The 12,185-nt window shown below is 40.2% G+C and overlaps 2 protein-coding genes across 4 annotated transcripts; both read left to right on the top strand.

Moving 5' to 3' along the window:
• Window positions 1-4,363: 4,363 nt before the first annotated feature.
• LOC106118524 (uncharacterized) lies at window positions 4,364-6,935 on the top strand. The gene is made up of 7 exons (XM_013313184.1): window positions 4,364-4,638; window positions 4,763-4,940; window positions 5,218-5,262; window positions 5,379-5,459; window positions 5,735-6,436; window positions 6,507-6,650; window positions 6,832-6,935. The coding sequence occupies exons 2-7, from the start codon at window positions 4,838-4,840 to the stop codon at window positions 6,933-6,935; spliced, it is 1,179 nt and encodes a 392-aa protein (XP_013168638.1). The 5' UTR covers window positions 4,364-4,638; window positions 4,763-4,837.
• A 1,171-nt stretch (window positions 6,936-8,106) lies between these two features.
• Window positions 8,107-12,049, top strand: LOC106118576 (uncharacterized). Of its 3 annotated transcripts, none has more exons than XM_013313242.1 (6): window positions 8,107-8,246; window positions 9,634-9,909; window positions 10,116-10,203; window positions 10,326-10,494; window positions 10,893-10,946; window positions 11,355-12,049. In XM_013313242.1, the coding sequence occupies exons 2-6, from the start codon at window positions 9,641-9,643 to the stop codon at window positions 11,768-11,770; spliced, it is 996 nt and encodes a 331-aa protein (XP_013168696.1). In that variant the 5' UTR covers window positions 8,107-8,246; window positions 9,634-9,640; the 3' UTR covers window positions 11,771-12,049. The 3 variants fall into 3 exon arrangements, with proteins under 3 accessions (XP_013168696.1, XP_013168694.1, XP_013168695.1); XM_013313240.1 differs by lacking the exon at window positions 8,107-8,246 and adding an exon at window positions 9,387-9,566; XM_013313241.1 differs by lacking the exons at window positions 8,107-8,246; window positions 10,893-10,946 and adding an exon at window positions 9,388-9,566.
• The last annotated feature ends 136 nt before the right edge of the window (window positions 12,050-12,185 follow it).

Here is a 12,185-nt window from a genome sequence, read left to right on the forward strand (position 1 = left end):
CGGGGGTCAACGATTCTCCGTCGCCGACGTCGCGGCGCCCGCATAGGGCTGCCCATACTTTCTTAAATCTTAACTTGGCTTTTCAAACACAAGAGGGAAGCGAAATATTAACCTTTTATCTTTATCACATTCTATTAAATTTGTAAAAGTTAACTAAAATCCAGTATTCGTTTCGTGACGTTTATAATTTCGTTTTTAGAAACATATAATCCAATCACAATAAACAAAAAGTCCCACAACTATTGAAAAAGTACATAAGGAATTAATAACAAAATAGGTAATCTAGGAAAACTTGTGTGTTCAGCCCTAAGTGCCGGCGCCGGCGCCCGGCTGGCGGCGCTACTTGTTGCTGCGTCTATTCCTCGCACAACATCTCGTCTTCCAAGCACACGCACACGCAGCGGACACAGAGAACCAACACCCTTCTCCTCCGTGTCTCACACTGTCAAGTAGCAGCGATCCGGCATTCAGTGTTACTTATTGACACTCTAAGATCAAGTGATTCAATTTAAAATATCTATTTAATATTAAAAGTGTGCAGTATTTATAATATCTAGTAGAACGTATTAAAAATGTGATGCTTAGAAATGAGATCTTGATTTGGTGAATTAATGTTATAAACTGTGTGTGTGTAAATGTTGGATCGATTGGAGTTAACGATAGTAAGGATATTTTGTTGATGCTTACAAATAGATTTTAACTGAAAATAAAATAGTTATTCAGCTAGAAGATGAAGTAAGTCTCAGTATTACTTTTGGGTAGTAGACGAAGATTAACACAAACCTAAAGGAAATAGTTGTCACTTGTTTGAAATAAATTAAGGATATTAAAGATATTTCATTAATACGGATTATTGCTTCTATTTTGAGACGATATGATGCTTAGATTGTACTTTCTTCTTCTTTTTCATTATCTCACAAAATTAGTCGTATTTCTGGCAAACGTTCAATTTTAAATCAATTACGTTTGTGCATATAAAAGACATCAACGAAAGATTTTCCGACAACTTTTATACGTAGTTTAATTCTGATTAGAAAGGTAACTGAACAAATTTTTTGGTACTAATGTACCAATGCCGCTGGTTCCCAGGAGCCAGTGAGGATGGGTGTGCCGGGCTCGTACGGCGCCGGCGCCACCAAGATACCGAGCCACGTCGCCTACTACGTGGCCATGGCTGGCATCTTGCTGCTCCTCATCTGCGTCTGTTGCTACTTCATCTTCTTCTGCTTGCGGAGAATTAAAGGTGAGTACAGTGAAGTCTTGTGTATAAGAGTTCTATAAAATGATTTTTTTGTTGAATATAAGCCTTTACTTAGTTTACTCATTCCACTTCCACTATTTATGAATAAACAGAGATATCAGCATATATTTACACATGATATTGCAGTTAAAACTGACGATAACACAGGATTCTTTATTGTGTTCCAGAGCTGTCGCACCACGAGTTCCAGGAGGTGCGCTCCGTGCGCCCCCCGCCGCCCCCGCAGCTCGACCCGCCCCCGCTCTCGCCCACTGCATACCCCGTGCAGCCAGGTCAGTACTTACTCCATACCACAGGATTATGTCGTTACAATGTACTGAAGAGAGCGCAAGCCATTGCTATAAGACAGACGCACACGATTGTCCTTTGTTTTATGTTAACCTGCTCTTTGTATTTCTTGCAGGAGTGCGGGAAAGTGCGACGGCGATGGCCCGGCTGTGCCGCGCGTTGCCGCAGGACACCGTGTTCCCCGCCTCCCCCGGCACCCCCGCGCGCGGCCACTCCGCCTTCTCCCCCACTTCCCCCGTCCCCCTGCTCGCCTCTCCCCCTAGATTGCCGGTGTCGCCCACCTCTCCCAACCGGAGAGTCTTCGCCTACTACACATCCCCGAGACGTTCAATATCTCCAACGTCTCCAAATCGAAGATCCGATGGGTACTACATTTCGCGAAGAGGTCCTCTTTCCCCGACCTCCCCCAGGAGAGGTCCCCTCTCCCCGACCTCCCCTAGCCGAAGACATCCCCTGTCTCCGACGTCGCCGCGCGGGAGGGGGCAGCACCGCGCCGCCACAGTGCCCGCACGCCGCGTGCGCTCCCCGCACAAGCCGCCCGCCATCGTGCTGTCTCCCGCCACTGACACGTGCAACACGTTGCCCGCACTCACAGTCATACCATTGCGATAAATTAATAAATCATATATTATATTTGTTACTAAAAATATGTTCAATCTCTACATCGCGAGGTGGAGGCGAGTTGAGTTACAGAGACGAGCTCGCCTCCACATCGCTAATACTTTGGTCAATTTTATATTTGTATCTATTTTTTAAACACAATCATAGTTATATATATATATATGTATGTAAAGTATATTTAAGGAAATAATTGAGTAGATTTATAATAAGTTTTGGTTTTTTGATAGTTTTGTTAAAGATTAATTGTTATATACACAAAAAATATTTTCAATTATGTATATGGTTGTGTAATATTATATATTTATGTTGTATATGTATATTGTTTCATTGTTTAATGTAAAAATGTTTCAAAATAAATAATAGAATTACTTAAAAAATAACAAATTTGTAAACTTATATTTAGACAAATTTTTCTTATACATTTAAACTAATTTTGTCAGAATTTATGCTAAAAATTCAATTCGACCAAATAAAAGTGCTACACAAAGTGCTACGAATGTGTTCTACGCTACAGTTACAGTACCTCATTTTGCTGTAGCTTTTATACCTCAACTATTATTAAGAATAAAAAAAACATTAGCTCAATAAAATATAATGAAGTAGAATGTAAGTTTGTTTCGCTTTCATATAATATTTGCCAAATTTTGTAAAACTTAAGGTTTGTTCATACAAATTTTTGAAATAAAAGTTAATTTAATATTATTTGTGCTTATTTATTTCACTTATTTTTTTCACGTCTATAATAGGCTTGTGTAATTTAAAGTCGAGCGTCGCATCACACTCGAAATTAAAAGTAATGTAAAGGCAATAAAGTTGATTGAACGAAAATCGGGTTGAACTTTAACTTTTAACACAAAAAGTTTTTATAAATTGTTTGTAAGAATCCATATTACGGAATTAAATAACACGAAACTATGAAGTCTTCTAAAATGACATTTCGGATTCTTCGCATTATCTTAGACTGAACTACAGCGCCATCTATCAGCCGTAATTGATTTTCATAAATTTGTCTTGTAAAAAACTCAAATAGTAGTAGAACGAGCAAATTATTTATCACAAAGATGACGAGCTTTATTGACAAAATGCAGAGTCGTGTACTTCAACTTTCTATAAACTTGCCTCTTTTTATTAAGACTGTTTCAAGGCATAAATCATTTAATTACGTCACTTGCATAATATTTTTCAAAATTATGCATTTAAAAAGAATTGGCTGATTTGGAACGAAATTATTTCTTTATATTTCTAAACGTCGTCGTAATTTTTGCCTTTAACTTGCGAATCTTTTTAATTTTCGTAAGTGACTTAATTTAATTTTTTATGTTATAACCTCTTTCGTCAAAACTCTTCGGACACTTAAAGCAAAAACCATTCAAAAAAACTTGACCAAGTGAAAAAAAAGTTATGTATTATAATATTTTTCATATGTTAAATACGACAACATAGTTGTCCTTGAATTTGATAGCTATTTTGAATCGAGTTGTATTTTTAAAAGCATTCAAGTGAAACATAACCAAGTGAAATGTAACACATAACCTGTTGTTACCTATGAAAGTGATTTAATGAATTCCGAGTTATTAATACATATTGATCCTGAATAAATGACGAGCACTGTGAGACAAAAGGTTTTTCAGAGAGATAGAGAGAGATAGAGAGAGATCGAGCGATCGAGAGGACGCGGCAATGTGTGCGAGAGGGATGACGCGAGTGCGGGGCGGGGCGGGGCGAGGGAGAGGGATCGATGGAAGCCGACACTCCGGCGCCACAGCCTCCGACACTCAGTGGCACACCGAGTGCAAAAAAAATACAAAATTTTCATGTTATATTTGGAACCCGGATGTATTTCGGTTTAGAACTTATTTTATTATTTATTTACATTAGAAGATTTTACACTTATAATATAATATATCTGAGTATAGGCAAATGAATGAATGAAATAAATTATATTTTTTCAAAACTATTTAATTTACGGATATAAATCTTTTAAGTCTATTGTTTAATTATTTCTATAAACTTCTCTATTAAATCATAAAACATTCCACAAAAATAAAAATCGAAAATGGCTCAGTGTGTTTCCAACTTTATGATTCTCTGGTGAATTTCAGCCAAGATTTAGAAAGAAGAGAGTTGCGCGCGTTTTGTTGTTGCGAACATCCCGGGGGAGGGTGCGGAGTCCGCGCTCACGCGAAAGTGAAACTATTCCATTACATCTTGTGGTAACATCAAACAACAAACATATATAAAATAGTTTCGGTGTATAATAATTATAATATGTTGTGCTGCTCAACAATACAGGTAACATTTATATTCACAAAATGATATCAAGTAAATAGTAATTTAAACTTGTTTAATACTTTGCAGATTTCCTTTAACTGCACCACAAATATTTAATTCATCGTTATTTTCTCGTTCTATATCAGAAATCTGATTTATACATGTACAAGCTAACGTCTGGATGTAAAATATCTTAGGTAAGTGTTCAATTAGTTCCAAGTTCAGTCCATTTCGGAACTTCACTTCAAAGTACTGAGGTATACAAGACTAGTTCGAGATCCGGCATTTTGTTGACTTGTGCTAATGTTCTGTCTTTGTCAGCTGGTGTGGTAAAAGTGCAAAGGTATTGTGGTGTGGAGGTATATTGGTGTAGAGGCACGAAGGTGAAGAAGTGCAATGGGAGGTGTGGGAGGTGCGGCGGCGCTGATGGGCGTGGAGGTGTGCGCGCCGCTGCTGCTGCTGTGCTGGCTGTGCTGCTGGCCAGACGACGCCAACTCAGGTGCGCCCTGAACTGAACACAACTTTACAAATGTCCATTATAAACCATTATACAACTGTTGGACATAGACCTCGGGAGAATCCTTGCAAAGTACTCTGCCCTGATCCTGGCGACTGGTGACCATTTACATTGGGGCGCTATACAAGCCAATTTATTTGCCTGTGTTATATAAAAACATACGTTTATCGTGGTCTTCTATAGAAAGTTGACGGAAAACACAACATATATGTGTGATTATGATGATCTGATGTTATTAGTTAAAATTGTATGTCTACAGACACGAGCTCTGAGAAGCATCCCAGAAGACCGGTCATTACCACAGGTGAGTTTGGATAAGACATTTTGTATACAGAGTAACGGTCAAATGTTTATCTCAATGTCTTATAAGTTTACAGTTTTCACCTTGACCTGAATGTAACTAGTGTTACGTGTTCCCAGAGTCGGGGCGCCACTCGGGCGAGCTGCTCGCCCGCCGCTTTGGCAGCAGCGCCGTCTCTCTGCACCTCCCCCCCACACCGGGTCAGTGACGTCACACAATACTAGGTCATGTAGTACAACTATGTCAAAGGAACCTAACTCTATGTCTCAGGGTTAATGTTTTAGGTCAACGAGAACATGGAGATGTTCAATAACACATCTATGGAGTTTCACTTTTACTGTAAAGAAAATATTAAACAATTATAATTTAAATTTACTTAATAATTGTTAGTGATTTCTTGTTTACTGAAAATAATGCAGCTCATGTGTCATATGTTTATAAAAAGAAATTAAAAAAAAATGTATTTGATGCTTAGGTTTCAAAAAGCAACCTCTGTCTGCCCACCGGAGCCACGAGGAGATCCGCAGCCGGCGCAAGTCTCACCACGACACGGGCGAGCGCGTCGACCCGGCCCGGCATCACTCTGCGCCCAGCGTCATCGACGAGGTCCTACACCGGCGCGACTGGGAGCGATCCAACAGGGACCTCTACATCCCGCTCAGACCAGAGGCCGAGGCCCTGACGCCATACACCAGCCCTAACACAGATCTGACAGCAGATGTCGATACGCATGACCACAAGACTGACGAACAGATCATCGGCAGACCCTGTAAGAAGCACTACACGAATATAAAAAGCTCCCGCAATAAGAAACCAGAAACCGCAGTAACATCATACAAGGAGTTGACCGCGGAAGACATCAAAGACGAGGACGTGACGGAGCAAACATCCAGCATGTCAAACTTCTACATCGGAGACGCGTCCTGCATGCTCAATAAAGAGAACATAGAATTGAAAGTTTGGAACGTCGAGGAGAAGAAGGTGAAAGCTAAAGACGTGAAGCAGTGCGTGAACGAGTCCATCAAGTACAGGGAGAGACCGCGGAACATCCTTTGTCCTCTGGCCGAGCTGCAGGTGTCCGGGGAGGAGATGGACCGCTCGGGGGCGGTACACCACTTCGACTCCAGAGCCAGCTACTGCGACACGCCGGAGTTGCCCTACTCTCCGCCCGCAGCAGGTCAACTATTCTCACTTATTACCGCTTTTGTGTAAAAGAGATCAGAGTATAGTTATTGTATACTGTGTAGAGCCAGCCCGCGTGTTGGAGGGCACGTGTCTGCGGGGAGGTGGCGGGGCGGGCGCCAGCTCGCGGTGTGTGGTGCGCGCGCGTCACGCCAGCGCCGGGGACGTGCTCGCGCCGCTCATGCGTCCACACTCCGCCGCACTCTCCGGTAACTTTACTAGTTTCGTGTTTGTTAATAGAAATATGGAGGCTATGTTTGTGATGGTTAATCATTTAGGTTAACACCATCAGAAAAGCTGTTTAATCAGTTAACTAAGTACCAAAATTAGCTTGAAATCAAAATAATCGCCTTATTTTTTTATAATTTATAAGAGAGATGTGTGTTACAGAGAGCGACTTGGACTACGAGTTGGAAGGATGCGACGAGCCGCCGCCAGCCTACGATGAGCTACAGGTTCTTGCCATCGCACAGCGCAAGGAGACCGCCATATAATGGTGCATGATGAAACGCTATAATACGCGAACACCTCACTGTAATGGTGGGCTTCTATTGCCGAATCAGCCCTACAAAGAAATGTCATCTCAGTTTTATCATAAAATTAACAAATAACTTGAGGCATCAGGGCCAACATACACGGCCAGCTACCAGCATCGCACTGACTCCTTAAAGCTGCCCGTGTACGGCAGTCCTTATTTAAGTTGAATTTACAAAAGGCTCATTAGAATTTTCTTGTAACTGTTAACTAATGCAGAATTTTCGAGTGGGATATCTGAGAGAAGAATTTTTAATTAGATGAAATGTCAAATTAAAAACATAGAACAATGAGTTAGTAAAAAAAGATTTCGCGTTTAATATTTATATTTACAAAGAGATGTTACAATCTAGTCTAGTTCTAGTCTATTACATTATATTTTATGACAAATGTTACAGCAAATTAATTAAATTAATTGCAGATAAATAAACAAATGTATATTTTGAAGTCCGGCTTCTCTCTGCCGCGCACACACACACACACACACACACATAGCTGCATGTATTCTTGTTACAAAATATTTATAAATAAATTATATTTCAAATATTAACATATCTACTTTTAGTTACAACATATACCAACATTCGTCTTAGAAAATTACCTCTGTCACATCCTCTTATCCACTTCCCTACGTCTTTGGTAACTAAGCTCTAAATCATCTGACGACTCTGTTCTTTTGTCGTGCAGCACTAGCCACTATCTGTAAAAACTTGTACTGCAGATAAAGGCGACCATCAGGAAACACTAACAGATATGACAAAAATTGATGTATTGTAAAATCAAACTGATATTAGATAAACATTAAGAAAATGCCTCTTTAATAGTGATCGGAAGGTCATAAATTAACAGACGGCAAAATACATTAATTAAAATAAAACGATTAAATAAATAAATAGTTGATATGAAACTATACTATAAACTACTCCGCTTCGAATGTTAAATAATTCATGAATAATTTAAACATACATATATTAGAAGAATAAAAACATGTCACGCACAAACATAAGAAAATATTATCATAATAAATGCTAGTACAAGGGTTGTAAACTTAATACTCCTAGACGAGCCCCTCTAGAAATCCCCTCCCCTCCCACTTCCCTGCAGCGCGCGCAGCCCCCCGCGCATGCGTGTCGTACCCCCCGTGTTTACATGCCTCACTTGCACTTTCCACTGCAAGTACTTCAACCACAGTTCAATCGTTCCAGCCACAAGTCCAGACCCACACAGTGGACTAACAAGCCCCTGACTCATCGGGGCATCGGACCCAATTGGTAAGTGAATATATCACTTAATAATCAATTGAATCTTTATGTAACGTGAGGAAACCTCGCAAGCAATGCGGAGTTCACTGCAGATCTTGTTACAGCTTGTGTTTGCTTACAAATCAAATACTGTATTTTGTTATTACATTACTATGATATTATTTCAAAGTGTACTTAAGTATATTAAAGTCAATGAATATATAAAAACATATTTGTTAATAATCTGCGGTTAATAGAAAAGTGTCTGTTTGTGTCGTGTTTACAAGCTTCCTCAGATTAGTGCCTCAAATCATTTCGTATTAAATAATAGTGTCAATCAATAGTCACTTAAAACTCTAGAATTTGGTGAGGTATTGAAGAAAATGTGATTGTCAACAGTACATATACCCGGAGTAAACCTTATATGATTAAGACATGCGGTTATTCTAACCGTAGAACTCTATTGCCGTAACACATATAATAGAAGTGTAACAGCAATGGAATCCTACAGCAAGTCATAAATGTGAACTGAATGTTACGCGACGGTTGTAATCACCAGCTGAAGTGGAGTGTGACCATTGTGCAAATGTTTGTATGCAGTCAGGTACACTCGCAAACATAACTACTCCAATGTCACTTCCACTTGCAAATTATTTTGTAATGAGCAGTACTTAGTCTCAAACCTTGTCACATTTGCTATAAAGAAGGCTAAGTAAAATCCTCTAACTATTTTTCCAGTGATAGCCAAAAAGTCTTCACAAAAAACAGATCTTTTTCTCACTTCTTCTATATAAATTCAACACGATCCCTAACAGGGATGTTTAGTATTATTTTTTCTCTTCTTAGAAATTACAATTTAAAAATCAATATCCAGTGTTTACTAACAAAGAGTTACTTAGCAACGATTTAATATTATGTTTACTTCTAATTGCTATTTAAATACTCGTTAGTTATAAGTTTAAGCAAATGAAATCAATAGAAACTAAATTAACCAACGATAACCCTGAACAAATTGCCCAAAAACAGAAAAATGTTAATCTTGCTAATTGAAAATAAGCAAAATAGCTCTTATTTATGTAAGATAAGGTTGTAATTACAAAGACACAATACATTTAATGAGTATCCTGTTTGTGATAATTAAATTAAACATCGACAGGAATCAATACACAGCGACGACGATTCTATTATTCAACTACTTACGTTGAGTTTTACATTGTTACACATCTACTCATAAAACAGCCCTTTATGAACTTTCTCACTTCTTTCATAGAGTTTTTATACAGATGTTTCAACAATGGAAACCCGTAATATAGTCAAGGACAAAACATTATACATCGAATCCCGTAAAATGTAGGCGGAAGAAGATAAACATTTTTCTGTTTTTCGTGAAATTATATTCGTGATGTGTTTGCTGCAGATGTGAGATGCATCCTACGAAATGGCCCTCACTGGCCAGCGTGTGGGGCTCGCGGCGTGCGCTCGGCGGCCTGCACGACCCCAAGGACCCTCTCCTAACACTGCAGACGCTGAAGGCCCTCAAGTCGCTCAAGTCCCTGCAGTCGCTACAATCTCTGCAATCCCTACAGTCGCTGCGAGAGCTGCAGGCCATGCAGCGGCCGCCGCTCAACTGGCCGCACGTCGCCAGCCACGACTTCATATTCTACTCATCAAAAGGGGAAGAACCCATTATTCGGTAATTTATGTTTATTTTGTATCTACTCTTTTCGTTCGAAAATCAACTCGACAACAACATTAAATGAGCAAATGTGAAGCACGACTCAGGTATCTGGCAGATTTTGTTTTATTAATGTATATTGTCCCTTCCATAGTGAGGCTGTAAAATCACAAAAGATATCTTGTATTTCATAAGTTGTACAATTAAAATTTGTCATATTCTAGACTAGATAAGACACTGGGCCGAGTGCCGGGCGCGGGCACGTTCCCTCCACACTGGCTGCGGCTGCCCGCCACTCCACCGCCACATTTTGTAAGTACGCCTATTTACTTTAAGAATAACAAGCAATAAAACCGATTTGCTGTTCGCAGCACATTGCAAACCTGGTCTTCATTCGTTAGGCCTTAATTGAGTCGTTTATGGTCTGTGTGCAGGATGTGGGAGGCGGCGGAGTGGGGCAGACAGGGGCAGCGAGTAGGGCGCGGGGCGAGCGAGGCGAGTGGGGCGGGCTGGCGAGCGGCTGGGTGGCGGGGGCACTGCTGCTGCTGGCCGCGCTGCTGCTCGTACGCTTCGTCGACCGTCTCACCAGGAGGATACTCAGCCGTCAGTACTCGCATACTATCTAACACCAGGGAAATCCAGAAATAAAGGCAACCGTCCTCTACTAACACTCCACTACTCCATGTAATCTTATAAAAGGAGAGCTCTAATCTAATGTGAGCAAACAAAGACAAGTAGAGAAAACCTCAACCGTATCCTTATCTTACCAATCTCCAACCTTTCGGCTTCATTTCATAACGGTATTTTCCCGAGACTCAACTTCATAACGATAAACTAAAAGGAAAGTAAATGTATTAAGTTAGTATGTATAAGTTGTCCCTTTGTGTGTTTGGGATGATTCAAAGAAGATCCCACTTGAAACTTGAAACTCACAATACATTGCTTTCTGTATGTCCGGGTTTAGTACAATGTCAACTGTACAAGTGTACGTGTGGTTTCAGTGAGAAGGCGACCGTCGGTGGAATGGCCGACTCCTACCGTCCTTGCGACATCGCGTAAGTCCCCCCTCTGTCTCACTACATCGGTGACGGACATGCTTTCTATCTCGCATTTCACATTCTCAAATATAACTTCATATAAATTTATTATTCTTATTTGACCTGTAAGGAATAGATCAGCTGATTGTGACTCATTTATTTCATTTTTAGATAGAGTCGTAAAAATGGTTATGGAGTCTTTTATCTCGATATCCTGCTCCTTCCTCATTTCCATTCCATGTTCTCGCTTGTCTAGTACAACATAACTAACATCTGTAGCCTAACAAAATACATTTATATCTATGCATTGATGTAATCTATCCTATCACCGTCGAGGACTAAACTCAAAAAACTATAAAAAGGCAAACTCATAAGTAGCTAATGCAGACAAATTACAGATAACGTTTTTATCGGTTTTTTTTTCAGAACAATACTTGGAGGGAGACGACGTGCCTTCTCGATCGCAGTCCGACGATAACGCGGACCCGCCGCCGCCGTACTCTGCGTGCGCGCCCGCCGGCATGTCCGCCGCCGACAAGCGAGCTGTGACCCTCGAGGAGCCCCCGCCGCCATACTCCGCCTGTTATGTCGCCTTCTCTAACCCGAAGGAGGGCATTCCCTCCGTGCATTTTTACAACGGACAGGGACAAAGCCTTAGTGTGGAGTCTGAGGGGAGCATTAGTGAGCCCAAACTGCAAAATGTAATCAACAAAAGTGATGGTTGTGATAATGTAATCGTGTCAGCTGTGAATTCAAGTAGAGAGGAGACAATCGTTATAGACTCGATGCCGTCGACCAGCGGCACGGCCGGAGGAGGGAGACACATTGTCAATATCGGCTGAGCTCTCAGCCTGAGAACAAGCTTTGTTATCAAACTTCAAGCAATAAATAAGTGATAATTATTTTATCTTAGCTCCGGCGGTCCCGGTTTCAATAAGTATACTTGAGGCACAAACTTAGGGTGCGTAGTGACACGGAAAATATTTTTAATCCAATAACTTCATGTTGTATTTATTCCTAGAAATGTGTAGATTTAAATTGTGCTTAATTGTAAGTATTTAGGAACATGTGACTTTTGTGAAATATGACAATTATACACTGAATATAATTTACAAACATTATTGTGTGCGTTTCATTTTGTATCAGTCAGTGAGATGCGACTTCTTGTAACGCGATCAGAATAAAAGTCGCTATTTTTGTTTGGTGACAGTGCTTTATTAATTAAATTAATCTTATTTGCGATTAAAACTAAACAAC

Source organism: Papilio xuthus, unplaced genomic scaffold (assembly GCF_000836235.2).
Source record: "Papilio xuthus unplaced genomic scaffold, Pxut_1.1 DF827570.1, whole genome shotgun sequence".
NCBI classification, from domain to species: Eukaryota; Metazoa; Arthropoda; class Insecta; order Lepidoptera; family Papilionidae; genus Papilio; species Papilio xuthus.

Coding starts and splice junctions, on each gene's coding strand:
- LOC106118524 (XM_013313184.1), top strand. CDS start 4,838: ATGGGAGGTGTGGGAGGTGCGGCGGCGCTGATGGGCGTGGAGGTGTGC. Junction 6,437..6,506: donor CTACTCTCCGCCCGCAGCAG/GTCAACTATTCT, acceptor TATACTGTGTAG/AGCCAGCCCGCGTGTTGGAG. Junction 6,651..6,831: donor ACACTCCGCCGCACTCTCCG/GTAACTTTACTA, acceptor TGTGTGTTACAG/AGAGCGACTTGGACTACGAG.
- LOC106118576 (XM_013313240.1), top strand. CDS start 9,511: ATGGAAACCCGTAATATAGTCAAGGACAAAACATTATACATCGAATCC. Junction 9,567..9,633: donor TACATCGAATCCCGTAAAAT/GTAGGCGGAAGA, acceptor TGTTTGCTGCAG/ATGTGAGATGCATCCTACGA. Junction 9,910..10,115: donor GGGGAAGAACCCATTATTCG/GTAATTTATGTT, acceptor GTCATATTCTAG/ACTAGATAAGACACTGGGCC.